This window comes from Schistocerca americana, chromosome 3 (genome assembly GCF_021461395.2).
Source record: "Schistocerca americana isolate TAMUIC-IGC-003095 chromosome 3, iqSchAmer2.1, whole genome shotgun sequence".
In the NCBI taxonomy this organism is placed as follows: Eukaryota; Metazoa; Arthropoda; class Insecta; order Orthoptera; family Acrididae; genus Schistocerca; species Schistocerca americana.
In genome coordinates this window covers 708,034,370-708,061,767 of record NC_060121.1, presented here as the reverse complement: position 1 = coordinate 708,061,767, position 27,398 = coordinate 708,034,370, and the positions used below count along the sequence as shown (strand labels likewise).

The window sequence follows — 27,398 nt, the reverse complement described above, 5'->3', positions numbered from 1 at the left end:
GATTTTCACCCTACAGCGGAGATGATACATACTTATCTTTAACACATCAAAAGATAATTAAGGTGAAGACGTTCACCACTTCAGTCTAAATAAGGATAGGAACAAAAAGATTGTACACTAGTTGCTCTGAATTACTTTCATATTTCTCAAACGAAGAACAACAAGAAAAGCCTTTGGTAAATTTCATTCCCAGTTGTTCATTATTAAAATACGACAGGATTCTGCCAAAATTGCATCAGAATTGCCGATTTATTTTTGTCTGAAATGTTAGATTAGATTATATTTACCTTCATTCCAATTGATCCATAGTGAGGAGGTCCTCCAGGATGTAGAACATGTCAGAAAAACAACAATACATGACAAATATTTACAACTCAAACAAATAAGCTAATGTAGCATTCCACAGGTCCCAAGTGGCATGGTCGTCATTTTTTTAATGAACGCTGTATGAAAGAATCATTTTACAAATACTAATGCATTGAATTTAAAATAAAAAAGGTTTTTTTATTTATAAGGTAATAAATGTGTAATACAACTACTAAATACTTATTTACAATGAACACATTACTGCACTGACAATTTCAGAATATATATATATATATATATATATATATATATATATATATATATATATATAATACACAAATCAGTTGGTTCTACTGAGAAATTCATCAATGGAGTAGAAGGAGTTGGCCACCAATAAATCCTTTAGGCTTCTCTTAAACTGAATTTCATCGGTTGTTAAGCTTTTTGTGGCTGCTGGCAAGTTATTGAAGATGTGTGTTCCTGAATAATGCACACCTTTTTGTACAAGACTAAGTGCCTTTAAATCCTTGTGAAGATTATTTTTATTTCTAGTATTGATTCCATGAATTGAGCTGTTGGTTTGAAAAAGTGATATATTTTTAATGACAAATTTCATTAAGGAATAAATATATTGGGAAGCAGTAGTTAGTATCCCTAGTTCCCTAAACAGGCTTCTGCAAGATGTTCTTGAGTTCACACCACATTTAACTCTGACTGCACGTTTTTGTGCCCAGAAAACTTTATCTTGGCTTCATGAATTGTCCCAAAAAATAATCCCATATGACATTATGGAATGAAAGCAAGCATAGTATGCCAGCTTTTTCATTTTTATATCCCCTATGTCTGACACAACTCACATCGCAAATAAAGATTTATTAAGACACTTCAGCAGTTCTGTGGTGTGCTCCTCCCAGTTGAATTTATTATCAAGCTGTAATCCCAAGAATTTAACACTGTCCACGTGTTCTATCTGCTTCTCATCGTACGTTAGGCATATACTCGTGGGACACCCCTTACAAGTTCTGAACTGCATGTAGTGTGTTTTTTCAAAGTTAAGTGACAAAGAATTGGCTAGGAACCAGTGATTAATGTCCACAAATATTTTATTAGCTGACGTTTCTAAGACTACACTTGATTTGATATATATTGTAATGTTTGTATCATCAGCAAACAAAACTAACTTGGCTTCTGATAATGTTACTGATGAAAGGACATTGGTATACACAAGAAAAAGTAAGGGCCCTAAAATGGAACCTTGTGGGACCCCACATGCAATTAGTTCCCAGTTGTATGATGCCTGATAGCTTGATACACGTCTCTTTCCTAATAACACCCTTTGTTTCCGGCCAGAGATATAAGATTTGAACCATTTTGCAGCATTTCCTGTTTATAATATTCTAATTTACTTTAAAGGATATTGTGATTTACACAGTCAAATGGCTTTGACAGATCACAAAATATACCAAAATATACCTTTTCTCATTCGAAGAAGGATAATCGGTTATTGGTAATGGCTACATTTCTTTTGATGACAAATGTAACTATCCTTCTTTTGCCACAATGCAACATAATTTAAACAAACTCACCTTGCAGTAGCTATTGTGACAGAATCCTGAAACAGTATGTCTCATTAAACAAACTGTTGGTGATCAGTGAGGTCAACACCTTATGGGAAATCTCATTATGTCGGTTACAATAGCACATGAGAAGAAATTTCATGTTTTTCATACTAGGAAATTCTCTTTTCACTAGCTATCTGTGATTCTTCAAAAATTACAGTACTGATTTGAAAACATTAAAATAAAAACTGTGGCCTCTGCAAGATCACCATAGATAAAGTTCAGTATATTAACCATGTGGCAGAATGCACTCCTTTTTTAGTGCTATCATTTGGCAAAATTTCGTTTCGATATTTCGAACAGTTTACCAGATATAAGGGATGTTATGAATATTTGATTCCTGTGTGCATTGGATTGGAAGTCAATGTTCTACATAAAATCTATTTTGTCATGACTGGGGACAGTTATAGATTCCTTCCCAAATTCAAAGAAAAATTCAAAATGTTAGCTATATTTCATACACAGCAACATATGGTCTAATATGCTCCAAATGCAAGGTCATAGATACCCCAATTTTTCATTACACCGTTTTCGAATTTGTTACTTAACGTGAAATGTCACAATAACTGTAACCATTAACGAAATGGTGGGTATTTCACCCTGAAACTGACAGATAAAGGCGCAAGTAGCACTGAAATCTTTTTTTTACCTAATACACTCTGTAAAATCGTTTGAGAAATGTTGCAGAACATGCACCTCAATTCTGTCACTACAGCACCCCACCAAACCTGGACGACACTGCGTGATGTCACACTGTGTATCATGGTACTCTCTTTAGATGGTGGCGGTGTGGCCCAGAAAAGTCTTGCAATGTTACTACATTTCACTATAAGTATTAATGTCTCAGCCGACAGTGTTTTTTTGTCTTAAACGGAAAATTGGTGAACATTCATAATCGAATGAAGATATAAATACAAAAGCTTTTTTTTTAACAACATTCGATTGCCTGAGGAAGGAAAAGTGCAAAGCTGTCAGCCACTGTCCAACCATCAGGACTAGAGGTCTCATAAACATCTGTGCTGCTGCATTAAATATAAGCAAATACATGACTCAGGTACGGTTCGTGTGTTTACCTGTGTTTATGAAGGCCACAAAGTATTATGTGCTTTTGTAGCAATCACACATATGTGAAGCTGTTCAGACTTCCACGATATGCACAACCTGATTGTGTCTCACCCTTGCGAGCTGTTTTTGTCAACATTATAACCTCCTCAGTCCTGAGCTTATATTTTATGGACGAAGAGTTTATATTAGTGGTTGATACCCCCTTCTAGGACAAAATAAGACTAAAATGTTAAATTTAGAGGACTGATGTGATTCGCCAAAAATGTAGATGTTCAATCTGAATACTATTTATATTAAAAATAACTGAAATATAACTGTGATAAACAGCTTTCTTGAAGCATATGCTGCCATTTACTGGAATCAAGCAGAAATAAAAACAGGTGATGCACAGAAATCACATGGTATAAACTGCATCCCACACTCAGGCACAGTGTATCTAGTTTATTCCCTGAACTACAAAAAAATAAAGAGTTGGATGTAATGTACTCTGTCCAGTCACATTAATGTGACCACCTGTCATATGCCTGAATAATCACTCTTTGCTGTACAGACTGCTGTAAGCCATGCAGGAGGAGAGTTAGTGAGGTTCTGCAGTATACAGAAGGGACGTGGGGCCACGCTGACTCCTGTGCCGTGGCCAGCTGCACTAGGTTCCTAAGCTGAGGATCCATGGTGAGACCAGCCTGATCAAGGCAGACCCACAGATTTTAGTCTAGGTTTCCATCTGGGGAATTTAGTAGCCACAGGAATATAGTACTCATCCTGGTGCCCTCTGAACCATGCACATACACTTCAAGCTATGTGATATGTTGTCATGCTGATAGATGCAATTGTGTTGAGGAAAACCAAACTGTATGTAAGGATGGACATGGACCCCAAGGAGAGATGCATACTTGTGTTGATCCATTGTGGGTTCCGAAATGACGAGATCCCTGGGCATGCCCTCTAGCCTGCACCCTCCCGCCGATTGTTGTTGTGTGTTTGTTGCCTGATAGAGCATAAAACGTGATTCGTCTGAAAAGGTCACCTGTCGCTACTAATTGGACGTGTGGTTCATTCTTCATTGCCGATGAACTGCAGTCAGCATGGGTGTATGAACCAGGTGCTGCTGCAAAGGACCACAAGCTGTAACATTTTATCCAAAGACGTTGAGCAGACGCTGTTGGTAGCCCTTTGGTTATTTGGGCAGTCACTTGCTCAACAGTTGGACGTCTATTCGCCTGTACACATCTCACCCCGTCATCTATGGCCCAAGGTGCGCCACATTGCCATGGCGCCATTTCTGGAAACCACAATTTCCACCCACAATATACCACAGCAGCATGTGAGCAGTTTCCAAACTTAGCTCTTCTGGAAATGCTTATGTCCTTGGTACAAAAGCCAATAATCATGACCGAGTGAGGTGGCGCAGTGGTTAGACACTGGACTCACATTCGGGAGGGCGATGGTTCAATCCCGCATCTGGCCATCCTGATTTAGGTTTTCTGTGATTTCCCTAAATCGCTCCAGTCAAATGCTGGGATGGTTCCTTTGAAAGGGCACGGCCGACTTCCTTCCCCATCCTTCTCTAATCCGATGAGACCGATGACCTCGCTGTCTAGTCTCCTTCCCCAAAACAATCCAACTCAACCCAATAATGCCCTTTTGGACGTCAGATAAATCGCTCCATTCCACATTACAGTAACTCACTCTTTTTCACATCCTCATGAAAAGCTTTATATACTCGCCCCTGCTAGTGCTGCCGCCTGCCGTTATGAGTGGTTATTGCACATTGATTTCGAGCAGAGGTGGTGTCACATTAATGTGACTGGATTGTGTATATGCTGAGGGGACTGAGGGAGCAAAAATATTTCAAGAAACTGGAAATGTGAAGACTAAGATATGCCGAAGAAAAAGAACAGCAACTGATGAAAGAAATGAAGCTAAAATTTTACCAGCATGTCGCTACAAGGTAGCTCAAATGTGCGAGTAGGGTTAACAAAAGAAGTCTTTTGTGGGTACTATGATACATCCCAACACATTTCATTTTCTCCATATGTCATTCCATCAACAACATTGCAACGACTCTCAGAATGGGTAACAGTTCTCCCAGTGGAGTCTACGAAAACTGCATACTGAAATGGTGTTACTATGCAAGATGCTGTTTGTGTATCAAGTGTTTATAAACGTTGGACAATAGCAGTGAGTGGACAAATTGTCCACCTTTAAACAGCACCCAGTTCTGCACATTATGCATACTTTTTTAATCACACAGCTACAAACTCCACAATTTATGACTGTTTGCCTCAACTGTCATCAAGCAAATAGCCTTACTCGTATTACTACCTGGCTAGATGCCATATGCATTAACAGCTTTATATCCAGACATGCTGAATGTGCTGGGATGGCATCTTATCATCTCGTATGGATCATAACTCATCACCCAATAAATGACGCTATCTGTTTCCATATAAAGCAACATGGATCTTCAAAACGAATTTTCGCAAACTCATAATGAAAACAATACATATGGAGTTCTGATAGATACAATACACATATCACCACAGACAATTTCCAGAGCCACTATTCTTCATGTAAGATGCTATACCACTCAAAATTTGGCTTGGCAATCAATTTTCTCGCCTGCACATCCATCCCAATGATTAAGTAATTTAATGTCACAGTGCTGTCTTGCTAAAAATCATGTTGTTCATTAAGTTATAAAAATCTTTTCCAACAGCACGAGGCATGAATGATGGTTTACAGGATATTAGATCAATATACTCATACAATCAGAGATTCTGATCGAATTGAATATTGCAGGTGACTCTAATCAACTCCATAGCCATGTTGATGCATTGGTGGAACTTTCTTTAGTGTAAAATATATCTCTTTTTTCCCACAGTGTAATCATCAGCTTGAGGAGGAACCATCTCAAGGAACTTGATGTTCTGAACACAGCAGCAAACTGTTTTGCTCGTCATGCAAACTTTGCTCATCTGGAGAACCTGCCTCATCTGAGTTAAGCACCTTAAGTTGTTATGTGCAACAGGGCTCTGTTTTGTGATCACTGCTGTTTCTGATTTTCATTAATGACCTCCATACGACAATTCTCATCAATGAACTGTCAGATACGTCTTGAACAACCTATGAAAAAAGCTTTCACAGAAACCTTAAACTGTTTTCCTTTGAAGGGTCTCTCACTCAGTGCAGGTACAACCCACTACATGGGATTCAACAAACCACAACAAACCTTGATGGAATTAATAAAAAGTGTAAAGATCAATCAATACAGAAATCTGAGGCTGCAAAATTCATGGGTACTTATATAGACAGCAAATGTAATTGGTCAGACAAAATTCATCATATTACTTAGTTCACCAACATTTGCATCATGGATTATCACTTCATTGATAGCAGATGCCATTAAGGCTTTCTACTTTGGCTACTTTTATTCCTTAATGTTTTTCCTTGTTGACTTTTGACTGTCATAATTTTTCTCTGTGAACAGGCAGCAGCAAATATCATGACTACAACACAGGAACCGAAAACAGCTTACATATTGAATTAAAAAGCTTTAATTTGCTTCAAAAAGAAATTCATCACTCCACCATTAAGTTGTTTAATGCACTCCCACCATATATTAAATGCCTTCATTAACAGTTGCCAACATCCTCAAAGACTACCTAACTGAAAAATCATTGTACACGGCTGATGAATTTCTGAGACACAATGTTCTTTGTTGCTAAACTAACAATTGTTTTAGAACCAGTTTTAATAAATTTTACTTTAGGACTTCCAATTTAAATCCGATTATAATGTACCAATTAAAAATAGTGTCAATTACTATATCTTTTTTTCACTACTGCATTTATAATTGTTTTAAAAACAGTTTAAATAAATTTTGTGTCTGGAATTATATTTGAAACATAATTGTACTGCACCATTCAAGAACAGTATAAACTACAGTGTCTGTACCATATTTTTCATCTTGCCATCTTATTAATATACTAGGTGTCACTCTTACATAGGGTGTGCTGCTTAAATCTGGACAACCGAATTTTTTTAAAAAGCACATTTCTTAAAACAAAATACAAATGAAAATGAAAATCCTTTTACATATAATTAGTGGCATCTTTCAAGACTTACATTACTCAATGTAACCTCCTTCAACCACAATGACCACCTCCAAACTCGCCCCGAAGTGATTGCAAGCACTCTAAAAACAGCGCCGTCCATACTATGCAGTCCGTCTATGCAGTGCATAAAGATGCGACATTGGGGTGCCTCATTTTATTGATAACTCATCCAGATTACACTCCAAATATAGTAGTGGAGGGAGTTCAAATTCAGGCTGTTTGGGGGCCAGAACTCCTTTGACCAGAACGTGTCGGTGTTATCTGAGAGCCAGTTTTTTACTAAATAGCTTGTATTAAGTCCTCCTCTGCCATTCGACGCATTTTTCGCTCGCTCACATTCAATACTGACGCCAATTTCCTCAGCAATTGCCCAGGGTTCTCCGAAATCAGCGCCTGAGCCTTTACGATGACTGCTGTAGTTCGTGACAAGCATTTCCTTGAATGAGGTTTCCTCGCCAGGTTAGCAGAACCTTCCCCAGACTTCTACAAAGCATTATACATTACAACAATATTGTAAACAGTTGATCTCGGGTACCCAAAGAATCAAACACCTTCAGTGGGCAAATGCCCAGTGCAAGACTTTTGGCAATCGCGGCTCTTCACTTGTACTCCGCAATTGTCCATAACATCTCGGCCATTTTGAAGTTCTGACTTTTTACTAGGTGCCTATGCCTTTCAAAAACGCCATTTGTGACCTCCAGTGGAACTACAATATGGAGGAAAATTCAAATTGAAATCTGTCCAGATTTAACTGCCGCAGCCTGTATTATTTTGGACACTATTATCATAGACATGTGAAAATTTGGTTTTCATATAGATGTGTTTACTTATTGTAATATTTACCACAACTGTGCATCCTATGTTTATTACCTGCCCTTCCATAGTGAAACACAATTTTCCAATAATTGAGTGCATATTCTTCAGCCAGTATCTTATTTAGATAGTATCTTTTATTGTTAAGCAACTGATATTTGAATTCTATAAATCTGATATATTTTCTATCATTGCAATTCAGTTGCTACCTAGATCTATGGTACTCAAAATCAATAAAAAAATGAGATTAGGATATGAGAAGTCTATAACCAAAAGACATCTGATACCAGAAACATCTACCACAGTTAAAAAAACCATTCCACCTATTTCAGCACAAATCAGCCACCAAAAACCTTAAATTTCAGTACATAAAAACAGTTGCATGGCAAACTGGTATAAATTGTTAAAGTATAGTATGTGTAACTTCAACAGATAACAGTGTTGTTAAACAATTTACCCATTTGCTGGTTACTTGCCCTGTCATGTCTGTACATACGTTAGTAAACTCTCACACAAATCCTGGACTCCAAAAACAACGGCATGTCAAAATTGGTTAAAATGAGCTTAACACGTGTTTTCTTCAGTATTGCATCCCATGATAACCTAGGCATTGTGTAGCAGAAGCACCCAGGTGTATGTTGCCAGGCACAGCCTTCACTCTGGAATTGCTCAAACACAACTTCAAAGAGATATATCTCTGTGGCCATGTAAAGCCTTGCATCCTCAAAGTTAGAAATTTTAAATTCCTGCCAAACACACAATGCATCCTTGTATTCCACATCCATTTTCACACTACCTGTAAGTTTACTGGAAAAATCAGACATACCACAGTTTTGTAGAATCTCACTGCTGAAACCAGGTTTAGTACAGGAAAATCCCTTTCTTGTTTATGAGCTGGACTTTAGCATCATTACAACGTGTGAGTTTTGAGATTTTCTGAAGTGCTGCCCGAGAGGATCTTAATGAATCCAGGAGGTGTAGCTTTATATTCTTGTTGACACACTCTGAAAACAAAACAGATCTTTCTGTGCTCTCAGTTAGAAGACTAAACTGGTGAATATGTAGAACAAACCCAATGAACTGCTCAGTAATGAAGTTAGCATCATACCCATTCAAATTTTGGAAAAACACAGGTATGTGATGTGGAAGTATGCAATTCAGGTTACAGGTAAAGTTTACCATTTAGATGACAGTGAGCCACACTGTTTTTCCCTGATATTTGCTAATGGAAGCCCACAGATATAACAGTCAGTTGTTTTGTTGTGTACCTATTTAACTTCCTGCCTAACAGTTCCTGTTCCTAATAATGATTAACGACCTGCTGTCATGTATTAAATCAAAAACTGGCACCATAGATAGCAACAACTTCCTCTGCAAGTACTTGAACCTCAGAGAACAACCAGTTTTGTAGGATCTGTCACATCAAAGGTTTAAAAATAATTAGGATTTGAATCATATGAACAGACAACCTAGTACAATGCAGCAAATGGTATATGTAATTTGTGTTGTAACCCTCACAGCCACTACAGAAACGAAAAGACATCCAAAGGGAGCACCGTTAATGATACTTGCTCCTTGAGTGAATATATTTTAATCCCTAAAGAGCTTCTGCACTTCAGTAGGCACCCCTTCGGTACCACATCCAACATGGAACAATTCCGTTGTTGCTCTGTCAGATGACTGTTCATATAAAATGAATTCAGACACCAGAATGAATACATTTTGCTGTCCTGTGTGCAGTCAGTTGGGTGTAAATAAGGCAGAACATGTTTTTGATCAAATAGTAATGCTGCTTAGTGCCATCTAACATGAGCCACCAATTAGCATTTTTTCACATCGACCTTCAAACTAGAAATAGTGAGGTAGTCCACCAACTTTATTATTGATCTTCTTCTTCTTCTTCTTCTTTTTCTGCACATTGCGCCTAGTAGGCTTGTCTTTCTCAAAGCTGTATATATGAATTAACATGCAGGGATTCTGTCTCTCAAATTCTGCAGTGTCCTGGAGTCTGATGGGGGATTCAGTCCTATTGTGTTTATAATACTCATGAATATCATGTACGAGGTTATTACTTACACAATGTGCATCTTTCATTAAAAAATTACTCATTAGCCAGAGCGAACCAAGCAAAGCAAGAATTGGTGGAATTTTTAACATTAATAATAGCATGTTTCTAATCCATATTTTGTGGAAGAGGAATATAGGAAGAACCTCTAATAAATACATCAAAAACATATATGCAAATACCCATTCATACATCTCCATTTAGGGTTTTCCCAAGTTGGAAAAATGGAAATGTCGTGTGGCTACGGCCTCCCGTCGGGTAGACCGTTCGCCTGGTGCAGGTCGTTCAATTTGACGCCACTTCGGCGACCTGCGTGTCGATGGGGATGAAATGATGATGATTAGGACAACACAACACCCAGTCCCTGAGCGGAGAAAATTTCCGACCCAGCCGGGAATCGAACCCGGGCCCTTAGGATTGACAGTCCGTCACGCTGACCACTCAGCTACCGGGGCAGACTCATTCCTCAGGTGCAGAGGATCAGGTCTGTATCCTAGCCATAACAGATTACTCAAACCATTCTGCAAGCAGTGTGTAACACAATATTGCAACAATCTGTCCCCCCCCCCGTCCCACTATCATCTGTGAGTGGGTGAAGGTGTGCAATAACACCTCCTCATTCATCGGTGGGAGGAGCTGCAGTACTTCACAGAGGAGTGGCTCTCCACCAGCATCCAGCACTAACACTTCATCGAAATCATTGGGACACCTATCACCATGGAGGACTGATGCCACTGATGCTTCGGGCCCTTTATCAGCACCGGGAAGAACTGAACCACTTCATTGCACTCATCTACATCTACATACTTGCGAACATCCAACCACAGAGACTCAGTTAGTGTTTTCCCCAAGTCTCTTTTTCATAGTCACCAAGGAACTGCTGCTGCCCCACTCTGTCCTCCATGAGGTACTCTAAAAGTTGGAGCACATATTCAGTAATTATACTGTTCCAAAAGAATCAAAGTAGCAGATGCAAATTTTTTTCTTTTTTTACATATTCCACATGATAAGATACAGGTTCTCCTGGACATCTAAATTTAGAACACATTCTTTTGATTTCCAGATAGTGTTAGGCAAAGTATTTAGCAGAAACACTTCACAAAAATCTTAGAATGCAAAAATTTGTTGTACCCCAATACTTAACAGTATGGTTTTAAATATAATCCTTTTCCAATAGCCACAGATTCCATCACACTGTTGTTCTTGAGTGTTTCTTTCATTTTCACTATTTGGGTGATAGCTGCTGCTCTTCCAGCTAATGATTCAACTGATGAAAGTCCTGTCAGTGTAAGAATTATGAATGGAAGAATTCCACTTGATGATGTGGATGTCAGAAGTAATGGTAGAACCTATCACATTTTAATCAGTCTTCTTATTATTATTTTTTATGCTGCAGAACACATTTAGCTCCTGGAAATAATGATTGAATTACAGAGAAAGATTGACCTGGACATGTTTCTCGTAGAGTACATAATAAGGCGAGGGAACAATGTCTTGGCTCAGTGTCTTGGTTTCCCTTCATCACACAACAGTAACATGGATGTTAAACATGTGGTGTGCAACAAGTCTCACAAATTTTCAGACTGTGCAGTAGCATAGCAGGTACAGTAGAAAGCACATGTTTAAATACTCTTCTATTTTCTTTAGTTGACAATGAGCTGCATGCACAAACTGTCAACAATTTACCTTGCCATGTAGTTTAAGTTTTTAGCACATTGTTTTATTACTGACTGATCCAACAATACATAATGCTTTACCAGTCTCTCTTCTTGCACATTTTCACTTTGCTTTATCAACTAAAATATGGTCTGCAGTGTGATGTTCTCATTGATCATTATTTTTGGTGTATGCAATATCATGTTCTTTGAAAGTTTTGTCAACAGCTTAATTCCTTTATCAATATATGCTACCAATTTTTTCCAGCTTTGTTCCCAGTTCACAATATTCACATGTAGTAAAGTTTAATCCTACAAGTAGGTTGTTGAAAATACTGCTATCTCATATAAAGTTTCTAACAAAAATGCTATCCTTCTGAACAGTTTGAGGGTTTATGAGCCTTCTTACATATAATCTCTTTGACATCCACCCTACTGTTGTGTGAAGAATGGAAACCAAGACACTGAAACAAGACTTTGTTCCATCATCTTATGATGCAGTTTAGGAGAAATATATCCATTTCAGTGTTTCTCTGTAATTCTTCAGTGTAAACATTTCTTACTAATCAATGCCCTCATTATACTTTACAATGTGTGTTCTCAGATTCTTCTGCTGCACCTAGGGTACTGTAAATACATTTGGTGACCAGCTGGGTAGCTGGGATTTCTCAAATGCAAGTTGTATTTTTAGATATGTATACGAAATCACATATATTACATATCTATTTGCCTGTATTCATGATTTTTATATGAGTATGTAGTATTTAGCACTTTACCAGAAATGCCAATTGGTTTCATGTTTGTTGTTCAATATACAGTTCAATTATACTGTTCAATTATATCTGAAAGAAATTCTGTTGATTGATATGATCCATAAAAGAACGTGCTCAGACATAGGTTTTTATCATTCTACTCAAAAGTCATGCAATTCTAACTTTCATACGCGGGAATATTGATATTGATTTGTACCAGGCAGTTCCCATTTTATCTTGAACTTTCCACTATAAAACTCATCACCATGATCGTGCTGAAGGTCTACTGGACAGTGATTTCTCCCATCTGCAGCAATTAATTAATTATCTGTGCAACTGCTTTCTGTGTATTTGTTTTTACAGGTAAGGCTCAAGAAAATTTGGAATATGTGCGAATGATCATTAAGTGTAAAAACAAAGATGAGGTGACTTACCGAACAAAAGCGCTGGCTGGTCGATAGACACACAAACAAACACAAACATACACACAAAATTCAAGCTTTCGCAACAAACTGTTGCCTCATCAGGAAAGAGGGAAGGAGAGGGGAAGACGAAAGGAAGTGGGTTTTAAAGGAGAGGGTAAGGAGTCATTCCAATCCCGGGAGCGGAAAGACTTACCTTAGGGGGAAAGAAGGACAGGTATACACTCGCACACACACACATATCCATCCACACATACAGACACAAGCAGACATATATGTCTGCTTGTGTCTGTATGTGTGGATGGATATGTGTGTGTGTGCGAGTGTATACCTGTCCTTCTTTCCCCCTAAGGTAAGTCTTTCCGCTCCCGGGATTGGAATGACTCCTTACCCTCTCCTTTAAAACCCACTTCCTTTCGTCTTCCCCTCTCCTTCCCTCTTTCCTGATGAGGCAACAGTTTGTTGCGAAAGCTTGAATTTTGTGTGTATGTTTGTGTTTGTTTGTGTGTCTATCGACCAGCCAGCGCTTTTGTTCGGTAAGTCACCTCATCTTTGTTTTTATATATAATTTTTCCCATGTGGAATGTTTCCTTCCATTATATTGTGATCATTAAGTGTATTTGAAATCTTTATTATCCCATGAATATTGCTTCATGTCTCTAAGGTAGGCCTGTATTAAGTCATCAAATTCTTGTATTATAACAAACCTGTTTTTGTGAAGTTCTTGAAATACTGACTCTATTATTAATAATAGTATTATATAATAAGGCATATTTCTCTAAACTCTTGAAAAGTTTGATATAATTTCATTCATATCAGTTGTATTTCCTATGGCAGCCAGTTCTGTGATCTGTCGCTGTACTGTTTCACCAAGGTCATAATATCAATCATTCATTTTCATTATCCTGAATATCAGTAATAACAGTTCCACTGACACCATGTTGGTCAGCTAATACTGATTTAATGATGTTTCAGTTTTTTCCAATGCATGGATTTTTATTCATCTGCTGTTTTTCCCACGTACATGAGAAATATCAAATATTTCTAATTTTTTTGATAAATGTCAGCTCACAGTTTTTAAGAATATTAGATTCAGTAAACCGTGTGTTCTTTCAAATCACCAACCCACATAATGTGGTTGGTTAAATTTATATGTTGTATACCAACATACAAAGTCCTTCCCTGCTGAATCCATACATACCATCTATCTCAGTATCTCTGTAACTTTTAATGAGTTTGTCAATAATATATCATTCTCCTTCTTCCTCTTCTTTGCCACCGTTTGCCTTACTGCCTGTCTACAAATCATTAAAGAATTTCAGAAACATACTTACATGCATCTCTGAGAGACTCATCTCTTTCCAGCTCTTCAGTCCGTAGACTCGTTTCATGCAGCTCTCCATGCTTTTCTATCCAGTATAATCCTCTTTATGTCTGAATAACAACTGCAACCTACATCCTTTTGAATCTGCTTACTGCATTTATCTCTTGGTCTTCCTTTATGACTTTTACATCCCACACTTAACAACAATACTATTCTGGTGACCCCTTGATGTCTCAGAACGTGTCGTGTCAACCAATCCCTTCTTCTAGTAAGGTTGTGCCACAAACTTCTTTTCTTCCCTGCTTTCTTCAATACCTCGCCATTATTTATGTGATCTGCCCATTTAATCTTCAGCATTCTTCTGTAGCACCACAGTTCAGAAGCTTCTATTCCCTTCTTGTCTAAATTGTTTATCACCCATGTGCCATTTCCATGCATGCCTACACTCCATATAAATACTTCTATGGAAAACTTCCCAACACTTAGGTCTATATTCAACATTAACTAATTTGTTTTCTTCAGAAATGCTTTTCTTGCCAATGCTGTTCCACATTTTATATCCTCTCTATTTTGGCCATCATCAGTTATTTTGCTGTCCAAAGAGCCAAATTCCTTTTCCACTTTAAGTGTCTCATTTCCCGATCTAATTCGCTATGTATCAGCTGATTTATTTGGACCTTGTTTTGCTTTCGTTGATGTTCTCATTATGCTCATCTTTCAAGACACTGTCCATTCCATTCCGCTGCTCTTCTGAGTTCTTTGCAATCTCTGACAGAATTACAATATCATCAGCAAACCCCAAAGTTTTTATTTCTTCTCCTTGAATGTTAATTCCTTCTCCAAGTTTTTCTTTGGTTTCCTTTACAGCTTGTTTCATAAACAGATTGAATAATATCAGGGATAGGCTACAATCCTGTCTCACTCCCTTCCCAATCACTTCTTCCTTTTCATACCCTTCCACTCTTATAACTACTGACTGGTTTCTGTACATATATTTTACCCCTGCTATCTTCAGAATTTGAAAGAGAGTATGCCAGTCAACATTGTCAAAAGCTTTCTCTGAGTCCAAAAATTATATAAATGTAGGTTTCCCTTTCCTTAACCTATCTTCTAAGGTAAGTCATAGGGTCAGTATCGTCTTCCATGTATCCACATTTCTCCAAATTCCAAATTGGTCTTCCCTATGGTCGGCTTCTAGCAGTTTTTTCCATTCTTCTCTAAGGAATACATGTTAGTATATTGTAACCACAACTTATTAAACTCATAGTTTGATATTATTCACGCCTGGAATTGGAATTACTACATTATTCTTGAAGTCTGAGGGTTTTTTTCCTGTCTCATATATCTTGCACACCAGATGGTTGAATTTTGTCGTGAATGGCTCACCAAGGCTACCAGTAGGTCTAACAGAATGTCATCTACTCCTGGGCCACTGTTTCAACTTAGGCCTTTCAGTGCATTGTCAAGTTCTTCCTGCACTATCATGTCTCCCAGCTCCTCTTCATCTACATCCTCTTCCATTTCTATAATATTGCCTTCAGCTCCACTGTGTACACCCTTTATATACTTCTTCCATCTTTCAGCTTTCCCCTCTTTTCTGATCAATCATAATCTCTGTTAAATATTTTTAAGTGCATCTGCACTGCATGTACTAGGATCAAAATCTCTGTCTACACCCTACGTAATTGTTGCTGACGATGCCTTTGCATTGCAACAACATGTCATGAAGCCCTTCCCAGGAAGTCATAACAAAGGCAGCAAAGAAAGAATATATAATTACAGTCTCAGTAGAGCCTGTTGACTTGTAGAAAATGCCTTTCACATATTATTACGAGTCTTTCGTGTTCTACGAAAACCGATTCACCTCGATCCCCAGAAAGCAAGTATAGTAACTTTGTGGTGCATTTCACCACAATTTCTTAAGAAGAAATTGAGAAGATCACATAGTTTATTCACTGCCAGGCAGTTTCGATTATGAAAATATAGAACTAGGGACCATAGAACCTGGGAGATGGAGAGACCACCCACCACTCACATTGCTACCAAAACTGTTGCCGAAGATACGAAGCAAGTGAGGGATGAGTTTGCTGCATATTTTGTCACCGACGAAGGACAAGTGGAATGCAGTATTTGCTTTCTTAATTTAGTGATGATCATCAAATTCATAGAAAATGCTTTCTTTTTCCATGCACAAGTGTAAACAATATGATTACATTCCTGATTGTTATGTAAATAAATATTTTTAATAAAAATAATGTAAAATAAATACGCTATAACTTACTTCAAATGCGGATAAACTCGTTCTTGGTTTGTTTATATCATTTAGGAAGAGCAATGATTCGAAGACATATCATTTTGATGAGTAAATCTCCTCTCTTCCAGAAACTGATGTCTTCAAAGAAACACATTTATTGAATTCCCTGAGGAATTGTAACCTCAGGTTGTGTAATTTACTGTCCATCTCCTTATCGGAAACTTTGAATAAACATGCAAGCTCGTGAACTGCATCAGGGGATGTGGGATCCCACAGCAAACACCTTTCGTGAAATTCTTCAGTAACTTTCAGAGTCTTATATTTTGTCCACTCTTTCTTTGTAGATTGATATTTAAGGACTGATACAGAATACTACAAAAACCTAACCTCTTTGTACACACAACTGATTACTTGTAACCAAGATGCAATGCAATGAGTCTGCCTGTGAACTGCATATACGTAGTTGAAAATGTATCTGGGATTTGTGACATGTTTTCGATCAGCGAGTGGATACAGGCACATGTGCCAGAATAGAGAATTTCTCGGAATTCTGGCGACAATGCTGCAGGCACATGTCACAGAAACTTGCAACTTGTGCCACACCCCATCAGCTACACGTGCCGGGCACAAATCTCCACGACAAATACCTCAGTGTAAACTTAGCTTTAGAAATATATGGCAACTTCACCAAAATATACCAGACAGAATTAAGAATGATCAGCTATGATACCAGTGTAGTCAATAAGCTCCAACACTTCACACTGAAAGCACGTTTATTAAGCACACACAAAAGTACATACAGAACTGAATTGCTTCCCTCAGCAGACAGTGCTATAATTTATACATTCCGGTATAAATTCTCACATTCCACAAAAAAATGAAGTTCTGAATCCTTCTAGAATTAACATTGTTGAGTAATAAATAATTACAAAAGGTGGAAATGGAACCAGCTAACTGATTGTCCTCAGCCAGTGACTATAACTTCTAAACGACAGTGGTCAACTCAGAGCATATGTCAATAAAACACCTTTTTAAATGAGAGCCAAAAAGGACATAAAATTTTAACTGCCTAAATCAAATGATGAACACGTCAAAACAAACACTCAAATTATATAACTTGTATATAATAACTGTTTTATGGATTATTATGTTAAGTCATTATGTAATATTACATATTATGTGCCTCCAGAGGCACCTTGCATGTATACTAGAATAAGAGACGCCATGGCCCACTGTCTAGGTTAAGCCTAGAGACCAATAAATTAAAGAAAAAATACATTTACATAAACACAATCAGTCTGTAAATAAATTTTGTAGTGAGTGAAATTGTTACAGTCTGTTTATAAACTTGTGTGAAGAGTGATACTTCCATGTTTTGACAAACATGTTTATTTAATTTTTGGGACTCGAAAGTTTACCTGTAATGACGTTTTTATCAATGTGTACACTAAATTTGTTGAAACAATAGATTCTGTTCATCGCTGTGAGCCAAAAGGTGTATGGCAGTCAGAGATATAATAGTGCTATTAATCATTTCTGTGAAATCAACTTTGAACAATGGCCTTCCACATTTTATCGTGTTGTTACAAGAAACATGTATATTTCAGATGAATCAAATGTTTTGTTACCTGGATGAATGAAACAACCAGAGGTTGTAGAAACTTGCAAAGAGAGTATTATGCAACAATTGACTGAAGCAAGGGAAAGGAATACAATAGAAGGGGAATGGGTAGTATTTAGAGATGAAATATTGATGCAGCAAAGGACAAATTAACAATAAGCTCAGATCCAGTAGAATTCCTTGATAACAAACAAAATATTGAACTTAAGCAATGAAAGGAGAAAAAAACAGCATGAAATGATGCAGGCAAAAGGGATTACACACATCTGGAGAATGAGACTGACAGAAATGGAAAAATTGCAAAGCAGGAATGGCTGGAGGAGAAATGAATACTTGTAGAAGGATGAATGACCATGGAAAAAAAGATATATTACACCTAAAGGAAAACTAAAGAGCTTTTGCAGGAAAAAGAATCATATGTATGAATATCAGAGCTCCTATGTCAATTTAGTTCTAAGCAAAGAATGGAAGGTTAAGAGGTGGAATATACAGAATGACTGTACAGAATAAATTAACTCGGGAGATAATATTACAGAAAGGGAAGGGAAACAGATGGAATTAAGACAGAAATTGTGATACTGCATAAAGATTTGATAGAACACTGAAAGATGTATGTCAAAAAGAGGTATCAGGTGTAGACAATATTCCTTCAGAATCAGTCTGATCCTTTGGAGAGCAAACCATGAAAAAATTATCCCACTTTATCTGCAAGACATGTAACACAGGTGGAATACCCTCGGACTTCAAAGAATGTAGATGATAACAGATGTGAATATAACTGAACAATCAGTTTAATAAGTTGCAAAATACTGACTTCACTTATTGATAAAGGTATGAAAATACTGGTAGAAGACGATCACACTGAAAATCAGTTTTGCTTCTGGAGTTATGTAGAACTAAAGACAGACAAATTGATGTTTACAGTATTTTCAGATTTAGAGGCAGCTTATGACAGTGTAAACTTATGCCAGTGTTAACTGCAGTAATTAATGTTAACTGCAAAATACAAGTTCAGATGGCAGCAAGGACGAAATAAGGGACCGAATGATTACCAATAAATTGTACAGCAAACAGACTGCAGTTTTTGGAGTTGATCATGAAAAAGGAAGCAGTAATTGAGAAGGGAGTGAGATAACATTCTGGTCTGTCCTCGTCATTCAATCTTTCATCGATTCCCGATGTGCTCCGATTTTTACTGGAGGATGAGGGACCATTCTACCCTGATGTTTCCTCAGCACTCTACCTGCACTGATCTCTTCATCTCATGGTAGCACTTGCCTACATCCTCAGGTATTTATATATTCCAATCTGTCTTTAACTAATTTTTTTGCCATCTACAGCTCCATCTAGTACCATGGAGGTTATTTTCCGATGTCTTCTCTCTTTTTCTTGTCAGCTTTTTCCACATGTTCCTTTCTTCACCGATTCTGTGAAGAACCACCTCATTTCTTACCTTATCAATGTACCCAATGTTCAACATTCTTCTTAGCACCACATTTCAAATGCTTCAGTTCTCTTGTGTTCCGGATTTCCCACAATCCTTGTTTTACTACAGCACAATGCTGTGCTCCAGAAGTACAGTGTCAGAAATTTCTTTCTCAAATTAAGACCAGTAGACTTCCCTTGGCCAGAAATGCCCTCTTGGCTTGTGCTAGTCTGTGTCATTTCCACCTTGTCCATCACGGATTCCTTTGCTCCAAGGTAAAGAATTCATTAAATTCGACTACTTTGTGACCACCAGTTTTGACGTTCAGTTTCTCACTACCATCATTTCCGGTCCTTTTCATCATTTTAGTCTTTTTCTGATTTACTCTCAATCCATATTGTGTATTCATTAAACCGTTCATTCCATTTGATAGATCCTGAATTCTTCTGTACTTTTACTGAGAATGGCCATGTCATCAGTGAATCTCATCACTGACATCTTCTCACCCTGAATTGTAATCCCACCCTACAACCTTCCTTTTATTTCTGTCACTGCTTCATCGATATGTAGGTTGAACAGTAGGCATGAAAAATTGCAGCCCTGTCTTACACGTTTTTTAATCTGAGCACTTCACTCTTGGTTGTCCAATTTTATTTTTCCTCCATGGTTCTAGTGCATACTTGGTATTAACTGTCTTTCCCTATAGCTTACTCCTATTTTCTCGGAATTCTGAACACCATACTCCACTTTACAATGTCGAATGCAGTCTTGCTATCATTATAAAACGCAACGTCAGACCCGCCTCTCCAGTGCTTTATCATCTAACACATCCCCAATTTTCTTTTCCATCCTTCCATAAATTATTGTTTTCAGGAGCTTGAATGAATGATCTGTTAAGCAGATTGTGTGATACTTTTCACACTTATTGGCCTTGCTACTTACAAATTGTGTGGATGATATTTTCCCAAAAGTCTGACTGATGGTCTGTCACCAGTCTGATATATTTTAGACATCAACTTGGCCAGTTGTTCGGCTCTCCCTTCCCCCAATGATTTTAGTAATTCTGATGGAATGCTGTCTAGCCCTTCTGCTTTATTTGATCTCAGGCTGTTTCGACTTTTCTGTGTCCTAAGTTAGTCCTTCTGATGATCATTCCTTTTTCCATTTCTTAACATTTTTCCTGCAGTCATTTCACCTTTGCTTCCCTGCACTTCATAGTTGCTTCATTCCCAAGTGATGTATATTGCTGTATTCCTGTCTTTCCCCGAGAATATTTGTACTTACTTGTTTTGTCAAACAATTGAGGTACTTCTTCCCTTACCAAGGCTTCTTCACAGTTGCCTTCCTTGTACCTATTTATGTTTGCCCAACACCAGTGATTACCATTTTAGAGATGGCCAGTCCTCTTCCGCTGAATGCCTACTCTGCAATTCCTTATTGCAGTATCCACATCTTCAGCGAACATCAAATTTGTCTCATCATTACTGAGTCTTCAGTATTCCACTTCCTTCCACATCAGTTCTTCTGGTTGATTATCTCAAACTTCAGTCCACTCTTAATCATAATCATATTATGATTCTAAGTCTCTAAGAGCTGCTGATTACACCTTACAATCCAATACCTGATTTCAAAATCTCTGTCTGACCATAATGTAATCCATCTGGAATCTTCCTGTGTGTCCCGATCTTTTCCAAGTACACCTTCTGCTCTTACAGTATTCGCTATTATCATCCAAAATTTGTAACAGAACTTAGTTACTCTTCCCCTTGTCTCATTGCTACTGCAAAGCCTATATTGTGCCATTACCCCTCTTCTACTCCTTCCTCTATCACCAAATTCCAATCCCCTATGAGTATCACATTTTCATCTCCATTTGCATACTGAGTTCCTCATTCCATGACTATTAGAGTTTCATCTCCATTTGCACACCAAGTTCCCAGTTTAATACCCTCATACTTTCTCCATCTCTTCATTTTTTGCTTGTGACATTGGTATATATACCTTAACTACTGTTGGCATTGGCATTGGTCTGCTGTTGAATCTGATGAGAAAAACAATACCACTAAACTGTTCACAACAGCACATTCTCTGCCCTAGCTTCCTATTCACAATGAATTCTATCCCAGACATACCATTTTCTGCTGGTGTTTGATGTTACCATATATTCGTATGGCCAGAAATCCTTAGCTGCTTTCTACTTTACATCAAAGATCCACACTATATCTAGACTGAATCTATGTATTTCCCATTTTAGATTTTTTAGCTTTCCTAATACGTCCAAACTTCTGACATTAAATGCTCTGACTCGCGGAATGTTATACCTTCGTTAGTTATTCAATTTTTCTCATGGCCACGCCTTTGCAAGTTTCTCTAAGTAACAGGCTGTCAGTGTGTATACAAAAGCTGCACAGGAGCCAGGCTTCCGGAAGTACGTACGTTTATTAAGTCTGGAGGCTTTCAAGGCCATTTTCATTGGAGGTAAAAATCTACTAGCATGTTATGCCACATCATTTTTCTCTTGAATTTCTTCATAGACATTTCAACCCACCTGTTGGAATCTCCTTCAGGATCTTCTGGTGTTCCCAGTATGTTGAACACTTTACTCCAGTGTCCACATTTGATTTATTGCCAACAAATTTTCAATAAAATAAAAAGCTGCACCAGTGGGCTATCGGTGAGATACAACCTCAGAGCACATGGAGTCCAATGGTCAGTTCACTAAGTTATATCAACCCCCATGATATGACCTTCTTTGTATAACACTGCCCAGTGTGCAGGCTGCCCTGATATTCATGTGGAAATGCTCTATGGCTGTAGAACTTGTCCGAGTGAGCAAACAACTATGCCTCCAACTTAGGATTACCCACAAGAATATTTGCATTCCTGAGACTTTACAAATCAGAATTCTACGGATGTTACTACTCTCTACATTGATTATGGCACTGAAAAGATGCTAGTCTGGCAGTTACGTGATATTCCCTATTAATAACAGAACACTATAAAATTCATTCATTTTCTTAACAGAAGAGAGTACTTCACCAGAAACAAATGAGAGGTGAACCATTTGTAGCAGCCCAAGAGAGAAACAGTGTTTCATAGGGTACTGTTGTGTACCTGGAAAGCTTTAAACTTTGCCTCCAGTGTGGATATGTGTTCTACTCTTCTGTCATTAATTTGGCATAGGAAAGGCAGAGAAATTGGTGCCGGGTGGCTCTCATGCCTTGCTACTGCATCAGCAGAATCTTTCACTGTTGTTGTTGTTTTTCTAACAGTGCCAATTATTGCTGATGATACTCCTCTTGCTGCTTAAAAAGTTGCAAGAACACTAGATTGGTCATGGAGCCATTGCAGATTCTATTCAGCAAAGCAGGACCCAGATCACGTCTTTGTGGCATTACACTGTGACAGTCATCAAGATCCTGTAATGTAATGATAATAATCTTTTCATATGTCCAAAGCACTGATGACCACTATCTTTTAAACATGTTTGCTCTGCAGTTTACTTTTTGTCACATGCTGTGACTTTGCATGCTGGACATGAGCAGATTCATTGTAATTGAAAGAGTATTGCTCACTGCCACTTCACCACAGTCTGGCGGAACGTGTGAATACATGGATAAATTATCCTCTGTTGTCAAGACACTAGGAGTACCCATGCACTATCTGTTCTTAAAATTAACAGCGACTGGTTGAAAAGCCTGCAAATTTCAGCACATATGTGGACTGATTTAGGCGACACTAATTGATGTAAGTGTCAACTAGAGTTTATTACACTTCACTCGAAGGCAGAGCGATCTTTTGAGACTAGGCAACAGAGACTTAGAAGCTGGTACATGATTAACCACTAATGATTGGTTGTGCTGAATGCTGAAGTTCATACGCAATTCAGTTAAACTGAATTGTACATTAATTTACAGAAATTTAAAAAATATAGAATCTCATTTTAGCCACCAAAATATAATTATGGTTCATAGGAGATAATCAGTATTCAGCGTAAGATGTGATTTTTACCAAGCTGCATGCAAGACTACCGCAAAACGGTCTGTAAGTACCTCAGAACTTTAAAGAGCACCAACAGCACTATTGAATACGGTTGAGCCACCACTCAAACCACTGTATAACATTGACTTGCCACTACCAAATCTTACACCGAGCGAGGTGGCGCAGTGGTTAGACACTGGACTCGCATTCGGGAGGACGGCGGTTCAATCCCGCGTCCGGCCATCCTGATTTAGGTTTTCCGTGATTTCCCTAAATCACTCCAGGCAAATGCCGGGATGGTTCCTCTGAAAGGGCACGGGCGACTTCCTTCCCCATCCTTCCCTAATCCGATGAGACCGATGACCACGCTGTCTGGTCTCCGTCCCCAAAACAACCAACCAACCAACCACTACCAAATCTTAGCTTTCTATTCATACACTGTACCATATCCCCGGCTTCTGGTGTCACAAATCTGTGTCAATATTCATATATCAGCACAACAAAAATGATTTAAATAAAATATCTTTCAGCGGAGATGTAAGCAGCATTGTATATGTGCTATCAAGACAAGAAATTGCTACACAACACAGACTGGATTTAATGGTATTCATAATTGTGCAAATTGATCTTATAAAAGAAACATGCGTAAATCATTTGATGTCTATGTACGTGTAGTGTCATTGTTATAGGAAATTGTCTCCACTAACTACTGGAGAATTCAGACTGGTATTATCTCTCGCAATTCACCCATAATTCACATAATTAGTCTTTATCTTATTATTTATCACTGTTTCTGTATAAATGAGAACATATAATGATCCCATAGTTCTTCTAATCTTACATGCTGTTGAGTGTTGTTATGTTTCTTCTACTGGTTGATTACAAACTAACTATTTACATAATTATAATACTTCAAGATATATTGGCCTATAGTATTGTAATTGTAACTGAACTGATAGCTTTTATCACCAGTTATCCATTGCGAATACCTTTTACTATAATTGTTGTATTCATAAGTGATCATCAAAATTTTTTATTTATGTTCTTTCTCTAAGCTGATTTACTTGCTTGCTGTGTATCATACCCGTAATGTATTTTTACCACGTCCCTCTGTTGATATTGCTCATTGTATTCTGCCAAATTAATCATGTTCAAGAAGGAAGCCATTTTGCTCTTCTGAGCTCCTGATTCCAGGCGGATTTTTCTTTACATCACCCTTATTGTCGAACCTGGTTCATGTGTTTAACAGTTCCCACCATCTACAGTCCACGTGTGATCTTGCTACACCTTCCCAGGTCGCTAGAATTTAGCATAAGTTTGGCTGTGCTGAGGCTTGGCCAGATTAAATCTATGATCTACGTAACTTCTCATTCATGGAATGAGTCCGTCAAGTTCCAATGTACAGTAATTCAATAACTCCTTTTAACTTTTGTGTCACACCATTGCAAGTAAAATATCAAACAGTCTGTAAGTGGATGTTAGTTGTTACATAGTGTAGCGCATAACATACAGCGTATCCCAGGAGAAATGATCACTGTTCTGGGATATAATAGGAATGTTGATCTGAAGCAAAAACCTTCATATAGGCATATGCCCCATTCCAAATAGTTTCCAAAACAGAACATTTAATGTACATTTATTTTTGGGATAGAGGCAGGTACACATTTGTCTTATCCACCCAACTTATTATTCTAGCTCAATATGTCTTATTGCTTACCTCTTTACTCAGGGAGTCCTGAAAATGCCACTGTCCATGGTGTGGTGAAATAGCCGGAAGGATTGAGTTCATTAAAGAGAAGCATCGTTTAATTGAGTTTGTACACACACTGACTGAAATGCCACACATCTTCACTAATGAAGAATAAGCAGATATTGTGCTTTTTATGACTTCTGTGATGAGAGAGATCTTACTGTTGTCAAAGAATACCAGTGTAAACCTGGCAATGTATTGAATAATACACAAAATACATAGCAACGTAAATTGAATGTGTTCTTCCTCAGAAACCGTTTGGAATTAGGCAAATTATGTCTGCGTGAAGTTTTTCTCTTCACTTCCTGTTACTTCTTTGAATATTGACCTCTCCTCCTGGGTTACCATCTACATGTGACATGACACCTCTTGCTTACAACTGTGATGAAACACACAGTGCCTTCAGAAATATTACTATTTTTCAATTTTTGGTTTACTTGCACATTGGCATCTTTCTTTATGTTATAGAACTGTTGGCTGAAAAAGGCTTAGCACACCAAAAACCAGTTTTTAGAGTGGCTTTGCATAGAATTCTAATTTGTTTACTCTTACATAAAAATTGAACTTAAAGTTGCTGTAGCCTGCATAACAATGTATTGGTCACATCTCAGGATAACTGAGTAATAACACCCCTGATATATTAACACTAAGCAGATAAACAGATCAGGATTATGCAACACTTAAAATATTTAGTGGCCAATTAACACCTATTTGAAATCTCCAAGCACACTGATGACATAAAATAATTTCTGATGATTGCATGTTTCGCATGTAATTGATAGATCTAATAAAAATATCACTAATCATACCTTTTTTCTGATTTTTCAAAAAACTTAATGCCTAACTTTAATATTTATTCTTACTGTGAAATAGATCACAGCAAATCACATTTATATGCAACGATTTTTCAAATCTGCTGCATTTATGCTATTGTTTGGACTGGAATTTATGAGTCAGAATGACATTTACCTACGATAAATTTAGTTTTATGAAAGTTAATATAGATTCTGAACATAAATCTTACTTTTCCACGACTTCCAAATGTAATGAGCTTTTCGTCAGAAAACTGTGTTTTGTATGAAGGAGTATTTATTCTGTTGACAGCAATGAGAATCCACATCAGTCTTGAAATGAAGCAGGCCCTGGATGCTGTTGGAGGTTTCCGCACAGAGCACAGAGGACTTGTCGATGTCAAGGTAAAGAGTTACTAAAAACATTTTTTTATCCTTAGATACTAGATCAGGCTACTTGTAGTTTCCACAATCATATTTGTTCTATCATAAGTTTACTGTAACATGATACATGTGACTCAACAGTGTGTACAGGGTGTCCAAAGAGTCCTCAGGTCCACTTTCTCTGGTGTTTCAGCAGATATTTGCAATTTCGCTTTTGCAACATGTAGCTGGATTCAGCCCAAATCAATATGGCTGATCACATCTTTCATGCAACACACAGCATTGACGGAAAGCATCAGTTTTGTTCTCATTACAAACAAAACAATTTTTAAAGTGGAATTTTGCATCTCCATCCAACAGAGCGATCCCTGATTAGCCTAGTGCGATATTCACTTTATTGATGTGTGTTAACAAGGATAGTAAACCACAAAGAATAACCAGTACTCCAGCAGTGACAGCACTGCTCTGGTCCATGCTCATTGCTACTGCCATGCACAAGTGCTACTCAGTTGCTGCTTATTCTTCATATTTTACTCTTCCTGTAAATACATATTGATAAAACGAATAATGCACTAGACTACTTTTGGAATGCTCTATCAAAAGTGCTCATAAAATTACAATCTAAAAATTTTCTTTGCAATGCAAAACAAACCAACAGTTTCTGTCGACACTGGGTGTAATATAGGAGAACTGATGAGCAGGATTTGTTTGTCTGACTCCAGCTACATGTTATAAAAACAAAATTGGAAATATCTGCCAAAACATCAGAGAAAATGTGCTCGATGACCCATATGTGGGACAGCCAGTATAATTTCAATTGATCTGGTGGTGTTTCAGTATATACAACATGTTTACAAAAAACATCACATATTCTGTAGTTTGGTAGTATTGGTCAAAACTAGACGGAATGTTCCTTTAATTATATGTCCAGAAACCAATACATGTTGAGATACAGGCCATTGCAGATCCACATTTTGCAGCCTGCATTTTATTTGCAGATGAGGCAGGATTCACAAGAGATAGCATATAAATTATCACAATATTCATATGAG

At 37.6% G+C, this 27,398-nt stretch overlaps 1 protein-coding gene across 1 annotated transcript in view; it reads left to right on the top strand.

The window, feature by feature from the left end:
* The window catches only part of LOC124607395 (receptor-type guanylate cyclase gcy-19), a 444,813-nt gene that overhangs the window by 367,379 nt on the left and 50,036 nt on the right, over positions 1–27,398 (top strand). The window contains exon 12 of the mRNA XM_047139717.1: positions 26,276–26,367. Within this exon, the coding sequence (XP_046995673.1) occupies positions 26,276–26,367 (92 nt within the window). The remainder of the gene's footprint in view (positions 1–26,275; positions 26,368–27,398) is intronic.